Raw genomic sequence first — 24,548 nt, 5'->3', positions numbered from 1 at the left:
TAAAGAACAATTTCATACTTGCTAGACATCCCTGTAATAGATTACATAGGACATTTGGTCGATTTCAATTAGAACCCACATGCCTCCTCCACCCCCAACACTCTCTCTTCATCTTAGAGCCTCTTCTCTCTACCCTCAAGTGTGGTTTCAGTATGACTAGGGAATAGATACTAAAAATATTTCTGGAATGACGTGACCCACTCTTACCCCATCCAGGAAAGGAACAAGGCTGCACAAGAAACAGCACATGCTTTCCTTTCATTTCTGGGACTCCCAGGGTTTGACCTACAGATGCTGCTTCTTCCGTGGCCGATGGCATTCAGACTCCTAGCTGCCGATGGTGCCAGGCAAACAACTGGACAGAAGAGCTCAGCTACGGGAAGCTGGCCACGGTCTCGGCCAGAGCAGCAGCCCCCTGGCCACAGACCACCTCTGCCACCCCATCCAGGAGCCTTCCTTCCTCCCTCAGCCTTGCCTGGGCCCCGCCACAGGGGCTGAAGAACTGGGAGGCGGTGGCAGCAGCGGCAGTGGTGCCTACAGCCTTGGGGCCAATCCAGGCACGTGGGACCCTGCTTCGGGCTACTCTGCAGCCCCTCCGGGGCCAGGGAGGGGCCCAGGACCACCCCGGTGCTCACCACTGTGTTTTCCTGTCGCTGACACCGAGGCGAGGGCTCAGAATGGAAGGCGTCCCTCCTGAGCTGAATCTGCAGGCCAGGCCGAAGGAGGTCAGGGAGGGGGTGAGCAGAGCTCAAGATAGCCAGGCGCTCAAGCAGCAGCTGCAGCCACTTCTCAAGCCACTGGCCCCCTCCCAGCGAGAAGCGAAATATGTGGAGATATGCACTTCAGCTGGAGTCCAGAGGGACAGTCCCCGGACCATGAGACTTACTCTGGAGCAGCGCCCGGGCGATCAGAGGGGCTCTAGGAGCCCCCAGGAGAAAGCCCAAGACGAACCCGGCAGCCAAGAGTGCGAGGCTCCAACCCCCCAGAAGACTCCTGCCTGCTTGGAACTCTCCAGATCCCAGTTCTCCCGCACTGATGAGGGCAGCACCCTCTCCTCTCCCTCCTCCTCCTCCTCCCTGGTGGACAAAGCAGAAGAAGGTGGCCTTTCCAAGATGGGTGATAGCACCACATCCACGGGGGCTCTGGCCACCTCGTCCTCATCGTTAGACTTTGAGAGTGACAGTGGTGAGAACGCAGTGAGCTGCCAGCCCCAGGGAGGAGAAGAAGGGGGAAACGCAGGAGGAGGAGGAGGAGAGGGAGGAAGAGGAGGAGATGGAACCGAGTGCAGAGACATGATTGCCAAATCTCAGGGCAGCAGGGACCCCCCCCAAAACCAGGAGGCTCACTACATCACCACCCACGAGATCCAGCTGAGCGAGGTAGAGCAGGACACGGATTTCGACGTGGGCCTGGCCTCCCGCTGGGATTTCGAGGACAACAACGTGATCTACTCATTCGTGGACTACGCTTCCTTTGGTGGCAGCGACGAGACCCCAGAGGACGTCACCACGCCGAGCGAAGAGGACGATGACAACAGCTGCTACCTCAGCACCACTCCCAGCTCCAACGCCACCCGGACACCCAGCCCCACGGGCAGTGACCCCGCCCGCCCCAGCGCGGGCAGCAGCGGTGGCGACACCAGCAGCACGGAAGTGGGCAGCGGCCCCTCGGACAGCGACCCCACTCCCCCAGCCACGGGGCCTGGCACTGCCACCCCGTGTGAGCCCTTGCTGCAGCCGCTGGAGGCAGCCTCAGCCGCCGCAAGCAGCTGCGGGAGTGCAGCAAGCCAGATCCTCCTATCAATCAAACCGACTTCCCGGGCTATAAATGAGCCTAGCAACGTGTGTGCAAAGCAAAACATTATTTATGCTGCCAAGCATGAAGGCGACATGAGCCTCCGCGTCTCTACAGCTGCTGAACACAATTCAAGTTCACTGAAGCAAGACCCGGCTGCAGCCGTGGCTCAGGACCATGCAAAGAAATTCATCGCCGTCCCTGCTCGCCTGCAGACGCGGTGCGGGGCCATCCGGGCGAAGGAGCTGGTGGATTACTCCAGCGGAGCCTCCAGTGCCGTGAGCGAGCTGGACGACGCCGACAAAGAGGTGCGTAACCTGACCTCCCGGGCCTTCCGGAGCCTCGCTTACCCCTACTTTGAGGCCCTGAACCTCAGTTCCCGGGAGTCCTCCTCGCTCTCCGAAGTCGGCTTTGGGCGTTGGTCGGCCTTCCTGGACTTGAAATGCGGCGGTGTTGGAGCCAGGGTGGAGCAGAGCCTCCTCCGGAGCAGCGCGGCCTCTATGGCTGCGGGTCTGAGGAAGGGCAGCGGGGCCAGGACGACCGCAGACCAGCTCTACATCCAGTCCAAGAAGTCCCAGACCAAGGCCTTGGAGTTCGTCGTCAGCAAAGTCGAGGGGGAGATCAAACACGTGGAGACGCCTCTGTGTTTCCAGAAGCAGGTCCAGTCGGGCTCCCGCGTGGTCACCCTTCTCGAGCCTCTGAATTTACGCAGTGAGAGCAAAGCCAGCTCCGCCGCGGGGCCCTGCAGGGCCACCAAAGGCCCCAGCAAGGGCCCCGAGTCCATGGACACGGATGATGGCTCCGAGGCCTCCGAGGGCAGCAGGCTTGTCTCCCGAGCTGGCGGCCCCCAGAAGAAGTCCAAGTTCGCTTCCAGTCTGCTCAAAAATGTCATCTCCAAGAAGATGCAGCGGGAACACGAGTTCAGAATGGAGAGGGGAGAAGTCAGTGACACATCCCACCATCACCTCTCCAGCGCCTCCAAGGAGACGGAGGGCCCTCCCCCCGGGGGTGAGAGGCAGCGGGAGAGGGGCCTGCAGAGGCAGAGTTCTCGCCACTCGGAGGCCGGCTCTGAGTACACGGTGGTCAGCGTGTCTGATGCAGGTGGGGAGGGGTCCGCAGCTGGGTCTAAATCCCCAGTTTTCAAAGCCAGTGCCCCTCGAGAGAGCCATGCGGGCTCCGGCCATGATTTCGCTGATGGACACCCAGTAGAGGTGTGTGAAATTAGAAAGAGTGCGTCAGAGACTGTCAAGAGCACCTTCCTCCGCAGTCAGAACAGCGCATTCCGGTCGTGGAAGGAGAAAGAGGCTGAGAAGCGGCAAGAAAAGGCCCCCGTTGGGAAGCTGAAACTCCCCAAAGGGGGCGACTGGAGGGCTGATCTCGGGGAGATCTCTGCCAGTAAGTCCACCATCATGTCTCGCCTCTTTGTCCCCAACATCCAGCAGACACCCAAGGACAAGCAGCCGGGGAAGCAGGCCACCAAGCACCCTGCTGCCCAGGCCACCTCCACAGCAGTGATCAGGCCCAAGGTTCCCGAAATCAAGATCCGGCTGGGGAGCGTGCAACAGCCAGGCTCGGACTTCAACATTGCCAAGTTGCTCACACCCAAACTGGCCAGTGGCAGCACCTCGAACCTCCTCAAGACCACTGAGGACAACAGCAGGGCACAGCAGAAACTCTTCCGGGGGGACAACCTGGAAAAAGTGCCCCAGTTCCAGGTGAGAGATGTCAGGGACAAGTCCAAGGCCCAAGGCCCCCTCCACCAGGTGAGAGACGTCCGGAAACTAATCAAAGCGTCAGGGGACAGCAGTGACAAGGGCAGCGTCACCCCAGAGCAGGGGCTGACCGGGCCCAAACCCAGGCAGCTGGCTCCTGCAGCTGGTGGGTCGGGATCCCTGTCCCCCATGGTGATTACGTGCCAGGCCGTGGTGAACCAGAGGGAAGACAGCACAGACCGAGAGCCCAGGGAGAACGTGGGCAAGGGGGGCAGCAGCAGGGTCTTGAATTCCTCCTCACCAGAAGGGACAGTCTTGGTTCACAGGGCATCTGGCAGGCTGCCCGTGGCCACCATCGCCCCCAATAAGCCTGAGCAGGGCTCGTACCTGCCCGTGCTCAAGATCGTCTCCAAGTCTCAGAAGACCCCAGAGAAGGTCAAGGAGGAGGAGGTCAAGGAGGAAGGAAAAGGCCCCAAGACATCCCGCAATGCTCTGGAGAAGCTGACGGCGGCCGTGAGGTCCATGGAAGAGCTGTACAGCTTCAACAGGAACGAGTGGAAGCGGAAAAGCGACCCCTTGCCCCTGATGACCGACAGCCACGTCCTGTCGCTCATCGCCAGTGAGGAGCGAGAAGGGGCCGGGGCTGCTGAGCGGGACGCCGACAAGTTGGCCAAACGGCTGGGTGGGGCGGAGGAGCGGGGCGCCGGGCACAAAGGCGCAGGGGTGGTCCTGCGAGGGGGCCCCGTAGAGCGTCTGCAGCGGAGGAACTCCAACCCGAGCGCCGAGAGTGTGTCCGCCCGCGCGGCCGCCTTTGAGAACCTGGCCAGGGAGAGGCCCCGGTCCCTCTATATCCCCCCGGTGCACAAGGATGTGGACAGAGCCCAGCCCCTGCCCCCGCTGCCCGGCCACCGGAACGTGTTCACGGTGAGCGCCAGCAGCACCCAGAAAACGGGGGGTGTCGCTGGCAAGTTCCCACAAGGCCCCGCTCCAGAGAGTCCTTCGGCGGCAAAGGGCATCAAATCGCAGGGACTCCGGTCTCTCAAGATCTCTCCGGCCACTCGGGCATCTCTCGAAGAGGTGACCAACAGGAAAAATGGCAGCCATCTGGAAAAGAGCCGCAGCGACTGCGAGAATTACCTGACCATCCCCCTTAAAGGGAGCTCTGCAGCTGGGGAGCTTCCAGGCAGGCCTGGGGCGGGGAGGGAGGGGCCCCCGCGCTCCTCAGCCACCACCCTCTGCAGCTTGCCCCCAATGAGTGCCCGCAGTCAGGTCCCCAGCAGCCCCAAAGGCTCTCAGGTCAGCGGAACCAGCCGGCCAGCTTGGTGCACCAAGCCCGACGACCCCCGGGGGACGGTAGCTGCCCCCGCAGGGCCGCAGAGCCCCGAGCAGCCCCCCACCGCGATCTACCACCAGCAGCTGCTGCCCTTCGCCCTCCAGGGGGCCCAGCCCCAGGTCCTCTGCTTCTCCCCTCCAGGCATGCCTGCCCCGGCGCCTGTGGGCCCAGCTCCGGTCCCCACAGACCCCTTCCAGCAGCCGCAGCCTCCGCAGACCCAGCGCAAGATGCTCCTGGATGTGACAACCGGCCAGTACTATCTGGTGGACACGCCAGTTCAGCCCATGACCCGGAGACTGTTTGACCCCGAGACGGGGCAGTATGTGGACGTGCCCATGACCTCCCAGCAGCAGCCTCTGGCTCCCATGTCCCTCCCCGGGCCTCCCTTGGCCCTGAGTCCCGGGGCCTACGGCCCCGCCTACATGATCTACCCCGGGTTTCTGCCCACGGTGCTGCCCGCCAACGCCCTGCAGCCCACCCCAATTGCTCACACTCCAAGGGGCGCCGAGCTCTCCCCCGTGGCAGCAGAGCCCCCCAGCAAAGAGGCAGCTGCATCTTTCACCGAGGCCCCTTACTTCATGGCCTCCGGTCAGTCTCCCACGTCCTCCTCCGCCTCCGCCCCAGCGGCCACATCCCAGCTCGTGGGGGCCAAGGGCTTTGCCCAGCTGCATGGCAAGCCTGTCATCAGCATCACTTCGCAGCCCCTGGGGCCGCGGATCATCGCCCCCCCCTCCTTTGACGGTACAACCATGAGCTTCGTGGTGGAACACAGATGACGAGCGGTCACCCGAAAGCAGAAGGGCGCAGCTGCTGGTGAGTGGACATCACTTTGATAATCAGGTTTAAGGGATTAACAGCAATCCTATTTCTTTGTGTTTGAAGGGGCAGACTTAACAGCAGCGGAGGCTGTCTCTAGAAATGGGCATTTCGGAAGAATAGAACAAAAACTGCATCCATATTATGAAGGAGCTAATTTTCTTGCCAAGCCTCCTTCTCTCCCCACTCCTCAGTCCCACAGCTGGCCTTTCCCCTCTGACCTTTTCAAATTGCCTGAGTGTTTTTCCCACAATGAGTGGGAGGGAAGGGAACCCTGGATCTATCAGGTTAGCCTTGGGTGAAGATTGGCAGGGGGAAGAAATAAAAACCCGGTCTGGATTTTCCGGAGCGAGCTTCACTCTATTCTTAGCAGCCCCAGTGACAGGCACGAAAATCCCTGGGGACACCGTTACTCTGGTTACTCCTCAGAGTAAAGAGAGTCAAAGACTGACATTTTCTTGTTAGGAGGTTTTCTAAAATCCACAGAAAGCCTTCTCTCCCTCCACCATATCTTCCTCTTGAAGCTTCTTATACAAAAAGGCTGTATTTTTAAGCTCTTGTTTTTCTGTTTTCAGACAATCAGAATACTTTTTATTAGGTGAGTCCAGTCTTTAAGGTATTTTACACACACACACACTCAGCTTGACCTGCAGGAGAGGAGGAGATTCCGGGCCTGCAGTGACTCCAGAAATGGAGCTGCTGTGTTTGATCCAGTTCGTTCAGACTGAATCCACTACGCTCTGCTGCCGACCCCTACAAGGCACTCATTTTCCTATCTGCATTCTTTCCCTTCAGAAAAGAATCAACTCCCCCTCGCCCCCTCTAAAGGAAATCAGATGAAGTAGATGTAGATCCTGACACCCAAGTTAATTCAGATTCACAGACAGGACTCCTGGCTGTAACTACAGTCCGTGGAACTTGATAGGAAAGGTGAGCTCGGGTTTTCTGAACCAGGACACTTCAGGTCAAAAACATAAGACGGGGCAACCTTCAGATACAGCACAAAGCTGCCAGCACTGTGGGGAGAAATTTGCCCTCTCATTCTCCTGCCCCCTTCACACGAGGAAGGGCTGACATAAATGCTTCTAAGGAGTTTCACTCCTTGGTAAGATCATACTGAACCAAGAAAGGAGAGGAACCCTTTCTATGCTTATATGAAAGAAATAAGCCATTCCTCTCTCTTCTGTACTTAAAAGAAACAGGAACATTGTTTCTTTCTTCAAGGAAAGAGCCTTAAATTAGGAAGTAGGATCATTAGATCAGAGTCCCAGTGTCTTCTCACCGGCTGTGTGTTCTTAGACATGCAAACTCTGTAGCACCCATGACACTCGTGTGTCAATAATTTCTACTCCTCAGAATGTATCTGAATGTCAGATGATACAACAGTGTATTGCAAAATATAAAACCTTTCCAAATTAAGGGATTGTTACTATGCATTACATTTCTTGGACTGCAAGACATTAGGCCACTGTTCAAAACTCCTTGGGTCTTTCTGTAAGAATTCAGGTGAAAGCACCTGAAGCCTCATTTTACTTGCAGTCTAGAAACAGATGATTTCCTTTCCAAGAATTTGCAACGGGCCCTATGTAATGACCACAAATACAGAGGGGAGGGAAGATTAAAGATAAATAATGTATCTATTGTTCAGTGTAGAAAATAAAGAAATATGCATGTGGAAGAGGCGCAGATTTAGAGAATTCATTTTGTAGAAGGAAAAGAGTAGCCTCTGGATAAAAGCATTTTCATCTTCTGGACAGGTGGTATGTTTACCTAGGGCTCTCTGGGAGCAGCTAATCCTGCGAGGCCTTTGTGTGAGCTGTGCAGGTGCAGAGCAAGGGGAAGGGAGGACAGGGCCCAGAGGAGGGAGGAACCGGGCACACGCTCGAATCGTGTCCCTGTAGCAGCTGCCTTTGGCCTTTCTCCTGTCTGCTGAGTCTGGAGAGATTAGGCCTGGAGTTGTTTCCATCAGACACAAATACAAATCAGAGTTTTCTGTACTGGAGATTTGAACAGTGATTTCTTTGAAAGCTTTCCCTTCTTTAACCTTTATTTTACTCCACAGCCCTAAAGATAGAAAGCGAAAGACTAGTCAGGAGCTAATTATCAGCTTTTTGTGTACAGGCAAAAATCGAATTACCCAAATTCAGATAATAACTGAAATCCTTATTAAAATCCTTCAAAACTCACCATCCTGAAAGTTCTATGCCACTTTCCAAAGAAAAGTCAGTTACATAAAAAAGAAGTATATAGTTCTTTTCCCTGTGTGAAAAAAAATTTAAACATGGTTCAGATATATCAAAAATTACATTGTACACCCCCATCCATCAGTTGATGTTCATACTGATGGTCAGTGGGAGAAGGCTTGGAAGCTGGTTTCAGTTTAAATTTCCTTTGAAAACCAGACTTACTCCAGAGTTTTTCCTTGCGGTAGGGTAGGGTTTTATGTGCCCCTTTCAGCTAGAAGTCACATAAATGGTTTGATCCAAGCACAGCATTTCACAGAGAAGAAAACTGGGGCTTAGAAAGAAACGGTTTTGCTGAGGTCCCCAGAGAGTGAGAGAGCCAGGATGAGCCTGGCTCCCAGCTCCCGGACCACACCATGCGCTGTTTCTTTGTTGGTAGGAGGCATGAAACACAAGAAGGATGGCAGAGAAGTGCAATGAGCCCCGAACTGGCAGCCAGGACACCTTGGATCTATCTGCTCTGCCTCTCCAGACATTTGTGAAATGAATGTTTGAACGAAAAGCACTAATTCCATCATTCATTCAACAAATGTGAATTACATGTTTACACTCTGCCAGGCACGGTGTACTCTGCAGTGAGGCTATAAACCCACACGTGACCTGGTACCGTCCCACAGTCCAGGAGCCTGCACTCCAGCTGGAGGACACGGACCGTACATGCAGAACTGCAAAACCAGTGTTCAAGTCCTGTCTTAACCTTTAAGATTCCTTCCAGCTCAAATAATAAGTATTTCATCATCTATTTTTAGCTGCACATTGTAACAGGGAGCCTTGCTTTCTCCCCTGTATAAATTTGAGCATAGCTAGCTGCTGCTACTCTCGGATTATTCTGTTATGAATTTTCCTCTAGTTTTGCTTTCATAGGTAGCGTCTTTCCTCCTTCTCTTCTTCCTGTGGTGAAAGCTGCCGTGCTCCTCAGACTTTACCAGGTCACAACCCATCTCAGAAGATAAGTAGTAATATTACGTATTTTATTTGAATTTAGTAATGACATCACACATTGTGATAAATGGACCAGGCTGTTCCCAGCCGGTGGCCCAGTGGCCGGTGAGTCACAACAGGAACCCATTGGTAACGCACCAGTGTGCTGAGCACAACGGTTCAAAACTTCACAACTCTCTCCTTTTCTGTTAGGTCTTTTCTGTTTTAGGCCTTTGTTGTTTGTTCATTTTAGTTTTTTTTTTTTTTTTTTTTTAAAGTTTTACTTGATTTTATTTATTTATTTATTTATTTATTTTTGGCTGTGTTGGGTCTTCGGTTCGTGCGAGGGCTTTCTCCAGTTGCGGCAAGCGGGGGCCACTCTTCATCGCGGTGCGGGGACCGCTCTTCATCGCGGTGCGCGGGCCTTTCTCTATCGCGGCCCCTCCCGTCGCGGGGCACAGGCTCCAGACGCGCAGGCTCAGCAATTGTGGCTCACGGGCCCAGCTGCTCCGCGGCATGTGGGATCTTCCCAGACCAGGGCTCGAACCCGTGTCCCCTGCATTAGCAGGCAGATTCTCAACCACTGCGCCACCAGGGAAGCCCTCATTTTAGTTTTGAAAGTTCCTTCTCCACAGGACCTTTGATGCCTTTTCTGATGAGATTATTTTTGTTTTAGTTTTCTGTCATTCGAGGCATGTAGCTATGTTTTTCCTTCCCTAACATATTCACTTTCATGCTTTCTCCTGCCCAGCCACTTAGATACCATATTTTTGTTTTAAAATTTGAGACTTGATACTAAATACCGTTTACAAGGGCATAAAGATAAATGTGTAATAATAACAACAGAAAACTTTAATTGGCACCAAGCCTGCTACCCAGTGAGTATTACAATTATTTTGTTTCCTTTGAATGTCTCTTCTTTTTTCTGTAAAACTTTACCCATTTGTTTCTTCTTTTCTGAGTGTGCTTTATGTTGTTCCTACATCGTTGGTCTTTCTTTTCTCGCCACCTCCTCAGAGTTATTTCTACCCTCTGAGCAGAGCCCCAAAGATCAGCAACTGAAGTGGAAAGAAAAAGGGGGCTTCAGAGGGAGATATTTTTGGAGAGTTTTCTAAAGGGGCCCACAGGGTACTTAGATCCTTGAACGCCGTCCCCTTATGTTAAAATTGTAGGAGGCAATTGAGTCTCAGAGAGGTTAAGTGACCCTTCTTAAGTCACAGTGTCCCTCTGGGGCAGAGTTGGGACTCAAAACCTAAATCATCCCAGACCAGAGTCTATTTTCCATTTGCTTCTTTCTTACTGCTTCCCAGTCCCCTTGTCTTTTTCTCCCCAGGGCCACTCTTCTTTCTGGTCCTCCATCTTGGGGTCAGGCCCACAGTTTACTTCCCCTCTTTTCTTCCCTTACCTTTTATTTGAGAATTTACTTTCTGTTCTTTGCTATTTTTTTTTTTTAATTCCTTATTGTGGTTTCTCCTTTCCCATTCACTTGAAGTTGATTTAGTTTAAAGCCCCACCTTGCTTTTTCCCTTCTCCTCCCTTTTCTGTTTGGACTCTGTTGTCATCACAGACTGGACAGCTTCAAGGGCAGGCTTGAAGCTGCAGCTCCTTCACCTGCATTCTGTGCAGCCTTGTGCACGAGACCGGGTGACGAGGCTGCAGGCTGCAGGCTGCAAGCTTGACATTTCATTTCCAGCGCATCCCATGATTACATTCTTGAATCAATTCATTTATATCTATTTTTTTCCCTAACTTGATGGTGGCTTCCTCTCCTGATTATTATATATAGCTGCTGTTTTATTTTATTATCTTCCTCATGTCTTTTTTTTTGCCATTTCTTTTCTCCCTTTCTCTTTTCTTGGATGGTAGCTTTCCCCATTCTTATTATTTTGTGCCTTTCTCTACAATTTTATTGCCTTATATTTTCTTCTCAACTCTCTACAAAATTAATAAAAAATGAAAAGTCATGTGTATTAATCATATATTATATACTAAGATTTAACATGGTACTACTTGATTCTTTAAACGAGTGGGTACTATTCTTATCCCTATTCGACAAATGAAAAAATAACTTGTCCCAGATTAAGAGATCAGCTGAAATCCAGGCCCTTCAAGCTTGGGGGCCAATGCTCTTATTGATGACCCCTAGTTTGCCCACTTTCTCCCTCTCTGCCCTCCCCGTCTCAGTTCCTTGTTGTGAATTGTCCTTCTTCCCTTATTTGGGAAAAAAAGGGAGGGAATAAGGTAAGAAATTGACCCTGAATCTGGCGATGTCTAGCGTATACTAAGCCTCCATATGTGTTTTTCTTTTGATTAAAATTTAGCTCTCCTATGTCCCAAAGAGAAACAGTTCCGGCACTTCTAGGGGCTGTAGCTCCCAGTGTGTGTGTGGAGGGGGGGATAATTTTGCGTGTATGTGGGGAGGGACGAGCGTGGTCTGTCACCTGAGCGTGGGATCCCACTGGATACTGATGGGCTCATGCCTTTCAGTCTAAGAGAAACTGTGTGGCTTTGACTAAAACCCAGGTATCTGCACCATGAAGTCAGGCAGCCCTGGCCCAAAATCTTCCTGCTCTGGATAAGTGACTTGCCCTCTCTGGACTTCAGTTTCCTCACCTGTAAAATGGGGATACCTCTCGGGAGCGTCGTGAAGATTGAATCGTAAAATCACTGCAAAGGACGTGGCATACAGTCCATGGCATGTAGTAAGAGTTCTATCTCCCTTGGAGACTAGAAGCTCATCAATGCCTCAGAAGCCCCTCATCTCTCAGGGGCCTCCACCAAGGCAGAAAGTCAGCCCTTATTCCTGTAGATTCTCAGGACAGCACCAGGGACCTGTACCCAGGATTGCTTGATATTTCCCCAAACCAGAGGTCATGCCCCCAGCTCTGCAGTCCCCTTTGGGCTGCCTGATCCCCTGGGTCAGGCCAGTTGGCTGTGGTCGGGGTCCTCTAGTATGCCCCACGGCTTTCCAGCATGTTACACAACTCTGGGCATAGTTGGCCAGCTGCATGTGGTGATTTTCCTCTCAGTCTGGGCACAGACCTCTGTGGAGCAAGGGAAAATCTGACCCAACATCCCTGCTGAACTCTGTCATGTGTTCCGGTCCTAAAATCATGGGAAGTCATCCAGGCCAAACTGCCCGGTGACACCGTGCAGTCACTCCTCTCCCTTTACTGACTTCTTCGTGACCCTCTGCTAGGTTGAACCGGCAATTTTTATTATTTCATCCTTAATAGGAATTGGAGCATTTTATTACTTTCAGAGTTTCAAACAAAATCCCTCTAAAGTTAATATAAGTGGAAGCAGTATCCTGCAAAAGAATGAAAAGGCCGTATCTGCACTATGGATCCCCAAAAAGGATCCCAGCAGCTGGTAGAAACAGATTTCTCCTCCCTTCCTCAGACTGCTCTCCCCATCCTGTAGTGTTTTCTCTCTCTCCCTCTCTCTCTCTCTCACTGTTTCTCTCTCTCTCTCTCTCTCTCTCTCTGTCCCCTTTCTGCTCAGAGAGTCCTTGCAAACCTTGCTTCACAATGGGATTCAGCTTGAGTTTTCATTAGATCCTTGCATCCACATTAAAATTTTTCTTCTTAGTCTTCTATTTTCTTCTCCTCCCCCTTGTAATTATATATTTTTGTTCCTGTTGCTACTCCATGTGTCCTAAGGTAAAAAAAACTTTTAAACTTTTTTAGCAAATGAGAAGTTTCCAAACCCACAACTGTCCCTTTCCTCTTGAAAGTCATTTCTCGACATAAAACACGAAAGAGTAAAATCAACGAACCTGAAATATATACACATGAGCTATTCTCTAAACCCATAATTATTCTTATAGACTTCTTTTTCCTTAAGTATATACTTAACACAGGTCAGTTTCTAGATGACAGGATTAAAATATCCTTTGCCACACTACTCTGCATGTAATTGATTAGATAGCTGTTATTTGATACTTCTTAGAAGTTACTTTTCACATGATAAGAGTCTTCTAATCCCTAACAAATACTACCTGTAGGCCACTCTATTTCTGTCTTCATAATATTACGTTCAAATATCAACTCCCAAAGGTTAATTTAAAAATGTTCTTTAGGCAAAGTTCTAATAGATATATATAGAGAAAGAGATTAACAGAAAGAAAGGGCTAATTTTCAGTAAGGTTTTGAACATGTCAATGCTTGTCTTAGAATGGATTTAACTAAGTTATAGGCTCTAACCAGTATATCTCATTTTAAACAAAATGCGCAATATGAAGTTCCACGTAATTTAGGTAGTGACCATTCACTGTAGAGTATAGAGTTTATTCATTTAACTAGATTAATAACTCATGGTAAATTTCAAATGTTTCAATTTAGTTTAAATATCATTTTTGTATATTTTAGGAACATATCTGTTATACTATTTTATCTCTGTTATGGATGGTTTCAGTAAAACTAAATATTTAACTCTAAAATCATTTTTGAATGGTTGACTGTATTTAATTCAAGTTTCAAAGGGAGGGCGCCATTTGGGGCAATTTCTTAAAGTCAGTAGGATGTCTAGTAGGTTCAGAAACACAGTCACGAAACACATTTTAAAATGTGAATTTATCATTATTCACACTGAAATTAGCCAAATAGTTAAATAAAATGTATTTTGTCATTTTTCTTCCTTCTTTAAGAGTGAGATTTACTAACAATCTTTTCCTTGATTATGTTTCTTTATAGGAGCAAGACAGAAAGACGGACGAATCTTCTTGAATCTGAAGGCTGCATTGTAACAGCACTAAGAATTCATCTGGAAACCTTCCTCTGCATATGTTATTCTTAGTTTTTGCTTCCTATAAACCAAGTGTGTAAGTTTCTATATTTTTCTGAATAACCTTGTTAAGACAGCTTGTGTTATTTTAGTTTTACGAAGCTGATTGAATGGTTGCATTTTTCCTGCGTAAAACTATTTCTTTTTATACTTTAATACAGAATATAAGCTTTCCCTTCATCTTTCCCTCCTGCATTTGTGACTAGGCAAACAATCTCTTACATGTTCTCATAGTTCAGTCAAAACATACAACAGAGTAGGATTGGTTCTGTTGTAAACCAAATGAGCAAATCAGTAATTTGGATCACAAATCTCCCTGCAGATTCTCGGAATATATCAGGGCTGGCTGGCAGAGTTGTAGCACTTGTTTGGATTTAAATATGATGGGTCTGCATTTTGGATCATGCCTAGTCATTCTCTTGGTTATGTTTTACATGTTCTTTTATTGGGTTTAGCATGATTTCAAATGTGATTGTGAAAAAGTGGTTTTAACTTCTGTGCCTTGTTTTAACTTTCCCATTGATACAATGCCATGACACTATTTGTTGCCTTAAAATAGAATGGCTTGGAAGACTAGAGAGCCAGTGGTTGCATTTAAAGTTAAGTTCTTAGTTTCAGAAAGGTATAAAATATCTACTTCCCTCAGAATCCAACCTCTGCTATGAGTGTATAGGATTATTTTTCTTCTTCAATAATCCCTCCTTAGTTGCACACTCCTGTCTCTCACGGATTATTTGGAGTCTGAAGAGTGACCTGTTTGGGGCAGTGGAGTAGAAAGTAAACTCTGATTTGGTGGCTCTGATTATCTCCAGCCCTAGCCATACCCATAGCAGTGACCTAGGTTTATATCACTTGCTTCTTATGGTTTTAAGAGATGTCGAGAATCCAAATCACAGAATCTTTCATTGACATTCAATACTGCCTCAGTTGTAGCCCAATTCTGAAGGTTATTTTAGTGAGTGTTCATGGTGAGTTTTGAAGAGTTGATTGAACAGATAAATATTTAGCTCGTCATAATAATGAGTCAATATATATTCAACAAATGTTACATTGGAATATTTCTTTACTTTTTAAAACAATAACTTGAAGGTTCTCCCAGGCTTTTTTTTGTTTTTAAAGGAATCTCCTCTTATTTACTTATTTGTTCAAAGATAAAGCATTCTGGTAATTTTTTAAAGCCGTTTAAAGCCTATTTTGATTTTAATGATCATCAATATTGGTTTCTGCTTAAAACAGCTTCTTGAAACCACAGAATTTTATACTACTCATAACTGAAGGTGTGAGTAGAAAAACTAAGAGACTGATTTTTGTATGATTTATGTAATCTCATTACTTTGTATTTATGCTTTCCATCTCAGTTGGACTCTTAAAAAAAAAAAAACTCAATTTCACATTCAGGAACTTCCTTAAAGGGATCTTACTCTGAAAAGAAGTTCTGTTGGGTAAAAGGAAGGGTTTGAGGCAGGAATAGTCAGCTCTGGTCACAATTCAATCAATCATTGGGCTGATGAGCTATGACATGAAGCGATAGCCTCTCTGAGACATGGAACATGAAATATGAAACAATCTCTGTGTTTGGAAAAGATGCCCTTTTGCCATATTGGGGAAAGCGTTATTCCTTTGTCATAGAGGTCTTCTTACCCAAGTACGTCAACAGATTCACCCCAGAACTTGCTTAATTTTTCACCACTGGGAAACTTCTCTTACAGCATCAGCCCTTCCTCATTTTCAGTAGAAATGTGCTGGGTAAGAGGTCACTTAATATTGAAACAAGAAAGTAGACTCAGTCAAAGATCTTAAACTTATAATACTTAAAGCAGCACCATGAAATCTCAAGTATTTGAACACATCTTGTGAAACTCAGATAGGATTTGGTAGGTAGAACCAGAATTGAAAAGACTGTTTTAAAATGACATGTGACTTTTAGGAAAACCCAGTGCTCGTGTCAAGTAGTCAATGGCTTGCCAGGTCTTCAAAATAAGAGACATCTCCTTTCCTAGAACACGTGGTAGAGTTCTTACCTACCAAGGGTCTGGGAGGCCCGTGAGCTATTTATCACTATTTATCATTTATCACCAGCAGATCTGAGCCTTAAATTCTCACATTGAGATAAACTAGGACAGAAATTTGGAAAGAAAGGAGAACTTTTCATTTGTCGGTTCTATCAGAGAGGCCGTGTCCTCTGAGAAGCTGCTGTGGATGTAGTAAATGGCCAAGTGGTTAAAATGTGACTTTAAAATAGTATTCTATGAACGCCATATCATCTACTGTTAATTTTATGGTTTTCCATTTCATCAAGCCATAAAAAACCAAATCAAACCTGCCAGGCCATTTACTACCTCTAGTGATAGGGAGGAACATTTTTTAAAACATGAGGTAAATCTAAATCCTCATTTTCATTGTTTTATTATTTCTTGAGGTTGAATTGATATTTGAATAAAACAGTTGTACCCTTCCTTTTTCAACCAAAGTTAAGTAGAAAAAACCAAGAGTCTATGAAGCCTTCTGACCCATAAAACCATTACCCTCCCAGTGTCCTTTTAGCTACTGAACTACTCTTTTATGGCTCATGTACACAAGACCATTACTAAAGCATGTAGCATTTCCTATATAGTGCCTGGAGCTTGAATCTAATTAGCATTGCAGAGTCTGGCTTTTGCCATTTTTTCTCAGGGTTACATGTGTGACTCAGTTTTCCAGATGAATCACAGGGCATTGTGTGTAGAAATCTTGACCCATTTCCTGTTTTTCCCTGTTGGTTAAATGGTAAGGTTGAAATATGCTCCATTTGAATTGTTTTTGGAAAACTGAACAAATTTGTAACCCGTACGAAAATTTAATTCACCAGAATGTATTTTCTTAAAAAGCACTCACTGAAATTGCCCTCAGGATGAAATGAAGCCCCAATATGCAGTTAGTGACTTAACATATAGGCTCTCTGTATGTCTGCCTGTGTCTCCGTATGTCTGTATGTGTATGGCTCTCTGGATATCATTGAGTAAATAAGCTAAAACAAATTACACTTTGACATCTTTATGATAAATCTTAAATGTTAACACACATTTCAAACCCATCCTTATATCACTAGGAAATATCTAACGATATAAATTTCTTTTTCTTAATTTCAGATTTGACTTCATCATTCTAGCCTCTTAAAGAGATTTAATGCATTTTAATTCTTTTCATATTTCATAGAAATGGAAATCAGTGTTTGCTACAAATTGAATGCTCATGCTACCTGAAATAATACTTTGGAGTGCAGGACAGTGTTGATTCTTAAGTAGATTGACTATAATCTCATGATAAGTATATATTATATGTGCATGAGAAAACACATTCAGTAATAGTCTCTGTTTAAAAACTATCACGGTATATACATTTTCCAATGTGGTGCTTGAGGAGTTTCATTCTACAGTTTACAAGGTGTAGGTTTGCACCCCAAATTCTCAGGGTATGCTGTTTTACCCAAATACTTGAAAGAAAAAGGTGCCCTGTATTTTATCAGTACTGTTGAGGGGAAAAATTATGTGTAGGTTTGTTTTACAAAACTACTTATAAAAATCAACTTCACAAATTATGTTAGGCTTTTACATAATTCCTAAGGAAGTATACATATAGATATGATACATATTTTCAAGAGACTGTTTCTATATTCTTAACTAACTTCTGGGTCCTAAGGAGACCTCACAGGTGCATAAAATCATTAATAAAGCATGTAGCATTTGCTAAATCGTACATTGAGCTTGAATCTAATCGGAATTGCAGACTCTGGTCCTTGGGGAAAAAAAAAACCAAACGTGTCCATCTGTGTCACATGTCATTACAAGGCCCAGGGGAGGATTCTGAAAATTGGACTCATTTGTATGCCCCGTGTCTCAGAAGAGAACTAAATGTTCACAGTAGCATTTGTAAGCTGTTAACATTCTTGTTTTATGTTGCAGCTAGAGCATATTATTAGTTATTTTCCTATTTGATTCATAATGGTGCAGAATAAAACACACACACACACACACACAAAACACATCGAATTTGATTTCTTTTTTAAAGTTTCCTACTTGCTTTTTATAAGCTGGTATTAATGGCAAAAAGTGCTATCCAGGGCTCCCTGAAATTACTTGTCATCCCTGTATCTTTTTCTAGCAGGTGGTTTTTTTCTTTTTCTCCCCCTTTGAAGATGTAGGTTTCTATATTTACATTGAAGTCATCTTATTGTACAGTAAAGACAGTGATGGTTGAAAAGAATGTGAAGACTGAGGAAGTTAGGTCCCAAACAGAGGAGAGTAAATTGTGTGGTAAATGGAGAAAGACATTGGCTAACGCTGAATTATACCCCTGACTATGAAAAAAGCCAGTGGGAAATGGAAAGAACACGGACATTTAAACTGCTCTCAAGATAGAAATCTTGGTGGAAGAGTTCCTGCTTGAGGTCTGATGTGATTCAATTATGGAATGCAGTGAGCATGGCCCCTGGGACTGTGAATCCAGCCCAACAGCTCTGAGAATTACTGTGTCAGTGGATTGCATATGGAGAAAACTACTTAGACAAGGACTCTCTGAGACTGACTAGCTTACTTACCTTTAATTGCCAGCGTTTGTGATTGTGCGATCTTGTGTAACGGTCTTTTATTTTGACTCTTTTTGAAAAAAAAAAAAATGTGTTGTTGGTTTTTTTTTTTTTCCAGTAAAAGTAAATGCAAAGAAAACATGCATTCTTTCTCTTTATTTTAACTCAAAAAAAACAAGCTTTGGACATTTTCATTTTCTTCAGTCTTCTAACTTAAATCCTTCCTTTAACAAAAATACTCTATTATAATGTTTCACATCCAGGTTGTATTAGTTTTCCCTTGCTGTGGTAACCACAAACTTAGTGGCTTAAGACAACACAAATTTATTATTTTACAGTTCTGGAGGTCAGAGGCTGGTATGGTCTTTCCCTGTACCCGGAGTATTTCACCTGATCGACCGAAGGCATCTAACTGCTTCCATTTCTAAGTAGCATTGTGAGGGGCACCTACCAGGTTGCGGGATGCTCCATGGACACCAAAGAGCAGCCCACACAACGAGTGTCCCTGAGGGTCCACACTGAGGCCCCCTCAGCCCCCTTCCGAACCTAAATATCTGAAGCAAACATTTGGAGACCCACTGCACAGGGGCGATCGGTACTGTAAAATGTCAAGCACTAGTTGAAGTCACTATAAACCTGAAGATCGAAGCCCCCAAAAGACTTGAAACCACATTCCACAAGAACATACATCCAGAATCCCTTACATATGTCCAGGGTTTGGGGGTTGTAGGGCAAGAAATTAAGTTGAGGGCTGTTCTAGGCCTTGTATTTTCCTGACTCACCTCTGGCTTCCAGCTCTTGTTTCCAGTGAATTCTCAAATTCCATTCTTCCATTTTGCCTCAAGTGTGCATTGCTTTACTCTGCATTGCGTTACCCCACCAGGCTTCATTGCAGGACACCCATCCCGTCCTGAGTATTCCAGACTTGAGACTGTATATGTGTGGCAGGGTTTTGCCGAAGGCTTAGGGTACATGGGATGGAGATTAGCAGATGCTCCACCCCACGGGCAGCCAGCTGCATTAGCAAACTCCTTAAACCTGAGCCCTGGCACCCCTGTTCTTATACAGTCCCCTGCCATCTCTGGCACGTGGTAATTTTGCTGGTTGTTGAGTTCATTTGTGCTTTAGCCATCCTGCCTATGGCTAGAGCCCTCTCCCTCTCTTCATCCTCTGCTTCCTCTGCTCCTTAGCTTGCTGGCTCAGAATCCTCTAATTTCCTGTTATTTCTTATATAGAGCAATTTAACCACCTAACAAAGCCCTACTAAAGCAGATCCACTGCACTATGTCCAGAACCATCGTTCTAGTTATGTATTGCTGAGTAACAATCCACCCCAAAACTTAATGGCTTAAAAAACACAAAAATCATTTGTTTAACTTGTGAGTCTGCAATTTGGGCAGAGCTCGGCATGGAAGTTTTGCCTCTGCTTCAGACAGCAGCGTGGCTTCCAGGGAGAATCTACTCACGTGACTAGAGAGCTGACGATAGCTATCAGCCGAGAGTTCAGTTGGAGCCAGCCAAGGGCCTCAGTTCCTCTTCAGCTGGGCCTCTCCTTGGGCTGCTTGGGCTTCCTCAGAACATGGTGGCTGGGTTCCAACAATGAGTATCCAAGAGACAGGAGCAGATGCTGCCCATTTCTCACGGCCTAGTTCAGGAAGTGACACGGCATCATTTTTAGCATACTCTATTTGACAAGCAATCGCAGAACCCAGATTCAGTGGGCAGGGACACAGTCGCAGCTCTCAATGGAAAGAGTGTCAAATAATTCGGAAACTTGTTTTAACCACCATCCTCATTAAGGAGTGTGTTTAAACAGATACTTTTTTTAAAAGGAATTTTAAAGTTAGTTCTTAGATTACTGTAGTCTCCGGTCAAAGATTTTAGAAAAAATCTGGAATGAGAATGGTCTATACAAGATTTGTTGGGCATGCTTTGTGTGTGTGTTGGGAGTATGCTGGAATCTCAGAGGGCAGAATTTCACTGCTGTATTTCCAGCATGGAGGGAATCAATGTTGTTTAGGAATGAATGAATGCCTGCTATATGCCAGGTGCTCTGATTCATGAAGGGGTTCGGATTTCAGGAAGCCTTTAAACATGGTGAGAATGCCTGATACGCTGATGAAGCTCTCCAGTCTAAGCCTTGTCAAATGCACAGAGATTGAAAGAGGAAACTGGCCAGCAGCCACAAAGAGGAGATCCATGCCAGTGACCCAGCATGGGCCAGGCAGGGAGCAAAGAGGGCTAGGTGTGAAGAGAACCAGAAAAGCAGTGCAATAGCGAGAGACTGAAAAAGAAAAAGCTCTTTAGTTGTGTAGGGGGCAGGGAGCTGCTGAAGGGCAATAAGGGGAGCGGTGTATGGAGAAGTAGCATGGACTAAACCCTTTGCTAGCAAGTTTATCCAACAGAAGTGGCGTGAAAAGATAGTCATCAAAGACGCAGCAAAAACGTATATATTTTTTTATGCTCCTTGAAGTTACAACCCAACCAACAGATTGTCCCTTGAGTGTAATCTTCCCTGAAGGCTTATATACCTTCAGTACTACTGGATAGAGAGGGAAAACAGGTTTTATTATACACATATGTATATTCCACACAAACACACATTAGATACAGTATTGCAGAATAACATTATATATAATATGTGACATAGTATATATCATTATAAAGAGAGAATTGTGAGATAATATATATTACCCCTAGCCTGTAGCTGTATTCAAGAAATATTAACTACTACAATATACCTCTCCATTATAACATTTCTGCTCCTGAAAAATTCAAGTTCACTCCTATACAGGTTGTTTAAAAATACTCAAACCATTTATTGGGATATCTCCTGTTTATAAAAATAGTGAATGTTCTTTGAAGGATATTTAGAAAATGTTAAAATTTCTAAAAACTGAAAAGTAGGGAAAATTCTTAATCACTAAACAAAATGCCTCCAGAAATAAATACTTGCAAGTGTATTTGATACTTTACCTGCTATTTTGTAGTCTATTTTATTCTTCATAAATTTATAAACCTACCTCCTATCTTCCAGTATTCTTAAAGGAATGATTTTTAACAGCTATATCTTAAATTTCTTTATATGGCTGTATCGTAACATGTTTAATCAATCTCATATTTTTAAGTACTTAGTTTTTATGGTTTGGGGCTATGAAAATAAATGCTGCAATGAACATCTTTGAACACAAATCTTTCCAAGCATCTCTGATGATTTCCTTGAGATAAAGTCCTCTGGGTAGAATTACTGAATAAAAGGACATAAACATTCTTAAAACTTTTCACACAGATGTCTCCCCACCATCCACCCCGAAACATGCAAACACCTCATTTAGAAACTTTATATTTTAGCACTTTTATAAAATTATCCTGACGATTGAGGGATGAGAAGCTCCTTGTGATTTGCTGAAATACGTATTTCCCTGCCGAAAATACAAACTCTTACTTTCAACCCCTCAACAATCCCCCCAAATACATACACACACACACACACACACACACACACACAGCTTGCAAACTTTAGGAGAGACTGGTGGTCTTCTTGTGACTTTAAGTGTCTTCCTTTTTCTCAAGAGCAAGGCTCTCAAAGTGTGGCCGCCATCAACAGTGTGCGCTTTACTTGGGAAACCTCACCTCTTTCAATGCAAATCCTCAGCACACTTCAGGCCAATTGAATCCAAAATGGGGAGGAGGGACAGCAATCTGTGCTTTAACAAGCCCTCCAGGTGATTCTTCTGCACACAATTTTGAGACCCACTGCTCTGGACCACAGGGCACTGGTAACCACCAGCTGACCTCTTTCTTGGAGGGAAGCCAGAAGGCTGAGGTCCTGAGCGGAGAACTATGCACTTCACCCATCACGTTCCTGTGCTCATCCCCAGAGAGACAGTCCCTTCCCCATCCTCATTTTCCTCGATGATTTTTTTTAAATTAATTAATTAATTTATTTATTTATTTTTGGCTGTGTTGGGTCTTCGTTTCTGTGCGAGGGCTTTCTCTAGTTGTGGCAAGCGGGGGCCACTCTTCATCGCGGTGCGCGGGCCTCTCACTATCGCGGCCTCTCTTGTTGCGGAGCACAGGCTCCAGACGCGCAGGCTCAGTAGTTGTGGCTCACGGGCCTAGCTGCTCCGCGGCATGTGGGATCTTCCCAGACCAGGGCTCGAACCCGTGTCCCCTGCATTAGCAGGCAGATTCTCAACCATCGCGCCACCAGGGAAGCCCCCCTCGATGATTTTTTTAACAATAAATGCCTGTTTCAGGGTTTTGGGGAACATTAAAAAAAATAGTGCTTAAGAAATAAAGCAAAGGTACACATACAAACATACACAAAAACAAGAAAAGCAAAAACTAGTGTCTTTGGGCTGCTTTTTTGGAAATAAAACATTGGAAACAATTTCAATACCTATAAATAAGAGAATAGGTAAATAAAATGAGGCTTATTAGTACAGTGGAACAGAATGATGTCATTTAATGAATGAATGGGAACCACCTGCATCTGCATGAACAAATCTGAGGAGCAATGCTGAGGGACAAAATCAAGTTGTAAAATGACAGGTGCAGTGTGATACCTTTTATATGAACTCCCAAGTATATCAAACAAAAATGTCTATTTTATGACTACACAGAAACTTCCTAAGAACCAAAAGTCTGGATAGAAAGATACTTACCAACTTGAGGAGAGCGGCTAGTTCTATGGAGGGAGGAAGGGAGATCAGGGAAAGACAAAAAAGGGGCTTTAACTATACCTGTCTATTTTTTTTAAATATCTGAAGTCAAGAAGGACTTCTCTGTTGGTGCAGTGGTTAAGAATCAAGGGACCACAACAAGCTCAGTAGTTGTGGCTTGCAAGCTCTAGAGTGCAGGCTCAGTAGTTGTGGCGCATGGGCTTAGTTGCTCCGTGGCATGTGGGATCTTCCTGGACCAGGGCTCGAACCCGTGCCCCCCTGCATTGGCAGGCGGATTCTTAACCCCTGCACTACCAGGGAAGTGCCAAATCTGGATCTTAAATGCATAGATGTTTCACCCTCTATTTTCCATCTGAAGTATTTTGTAATTAAGAAAAATATTTTATAAAAAAAATTGTGTTTTGACCAGGAGCTTTTGTGAAATCATGTTTATTTTATTAAATTGCTTATCATAAAAAAAGAAATATTGCTTTTCTTCCTTTTTGGCAAAGTTAATCTAGCCCTTATTGTTTGTTCCTTTATTTTTTTCTTTTGAGGAAAGCGTTAGAGCACTGGGCCGTGAGGGACATTGCTTCACTATGGAGGCTCTGACAGACAGCAGGCTCTGTCTGCCTCAGATGTCTCCTTGGCCACTCTGAAGGCAGTCTGAGCATCCTGAAAGTTACAAACGTACTGACATCCCTGGGGAATAGCTCAGTAGTTACTGAACACCGGCTGTGCTATGTGGAGGATACTAAGGACATATACGTGGCCCTGAGCTTGAGAAGCTCACCCTTCATTTGGGAAAATAGGATATTTACATAATAAAAGAAAATTTTAATGACATAAGGAAAGAGAGAAGGGCAGGTTGGTATGGTTAATTCACAAGCGGTGGTATATGTAATAAGTGTACCTGGGAAGCAGGTGGCTCAGTGGCTGGTGGTTTCTATGCATAGGAAGTGCAGCGGAAGCTGGGCTTGGGAAGATTCATTTGGGCAGAAGGGCAGGTGGAAGGATGAGAGCCAAGGAACCGGAACAGCCGAATGTTGGTGTGTTTGGAGAGTGGCAGGAACAGGAGGGGTGCTGTTCGTGAAGACTAGTGCACGTGAGGCTGGAATAAAATGTCAAACTTGAGTGGGGAGAAGAAATTGACTTCCAGGCTTAGGAGCTTAGACTGGATCCTGGGTAGGTAGCATAGTACAACGGTTACATGCTTAAACTCTAGAGGGAGACTCCAGGGTTAAACCCTGACTCTGCTCTCCACCAGCTGTGCGATCTTAAACAAGTCACTGAATATCTCTGTTCTTCAGTTCTCCATACACAAAAGGTGTATAATAACAGTTTCTACCTTATAGGGTTGTTTTGAGAATGAAACGATTGGATACCTATGAAGTGCCTAGAGCAGTACATGTCACCTAACAGGTGTAATATAAAATGTTGAGTAATAAGGGTAGAGGGAGACTGTGGAAGGCTTTGGTTAAGCACAAATAATTCTAATTTTTAGGAATTGTCTTCTCATCCCATAAGTGCTTTGTATTCACCAAGGCCCCTCAGATTTTATTAAAGAGCTGACGACTTCTTCCCTAATTGGGGAATATGTTAGAACGTGTCCACTCTTAAGCATCTCTTTGTTTCTCAATAATATGATTCATCTCACACTGAAATCTTACTCACGACTGTGTTTACATGGTTGATCTTCAGGCAGATTGAGTGGAA

General features: G+C 45.7%; 1 protein-coding gene across 1 annotated transcript; it reads left to right on the top strand.

The window, feature by feature from the left end:
- Window positions 1-247: 247 nt before the first annotated feature.
- Window positions 248-18,311, top strand: C5H4orf54 (chromosome 5 C4orf54 homolog). Its single transcript, XM_057546684.1, is given in 3 exon segments — window positions 248-283; window positions 285-5,652; window positions 13,514-18,311. Coding segments are annotated over 2 exon segments (5,367 nt in total). The 3' UTR covers window positions 5,616-5,652; window positions 13,514-18,311.
- The last annotated feature ends 6,237 nt before the right edge of the window (window positions 18,312-24,548 follow it).

The sequence above is a fragment of the Balaenoptera acutorostrata genome, chromosome 5 (assembly GCF_949987535.1).
Source record: "Balaenoptera acutorostrata chromosome 5, mBalAcu1.1, whole genome shotgun sequence".
NCBI lineage: Eukaryota > Metazoa > Chordata > Mammalia > Artiodactyla > Balaenopteridae > Balaenoptera > Balaenoptera acutorostrata.
Note: the sequence above shows the minus strand (reverse complement) of the source record. Positions and strands in the feature narration are given on the sequence as shown.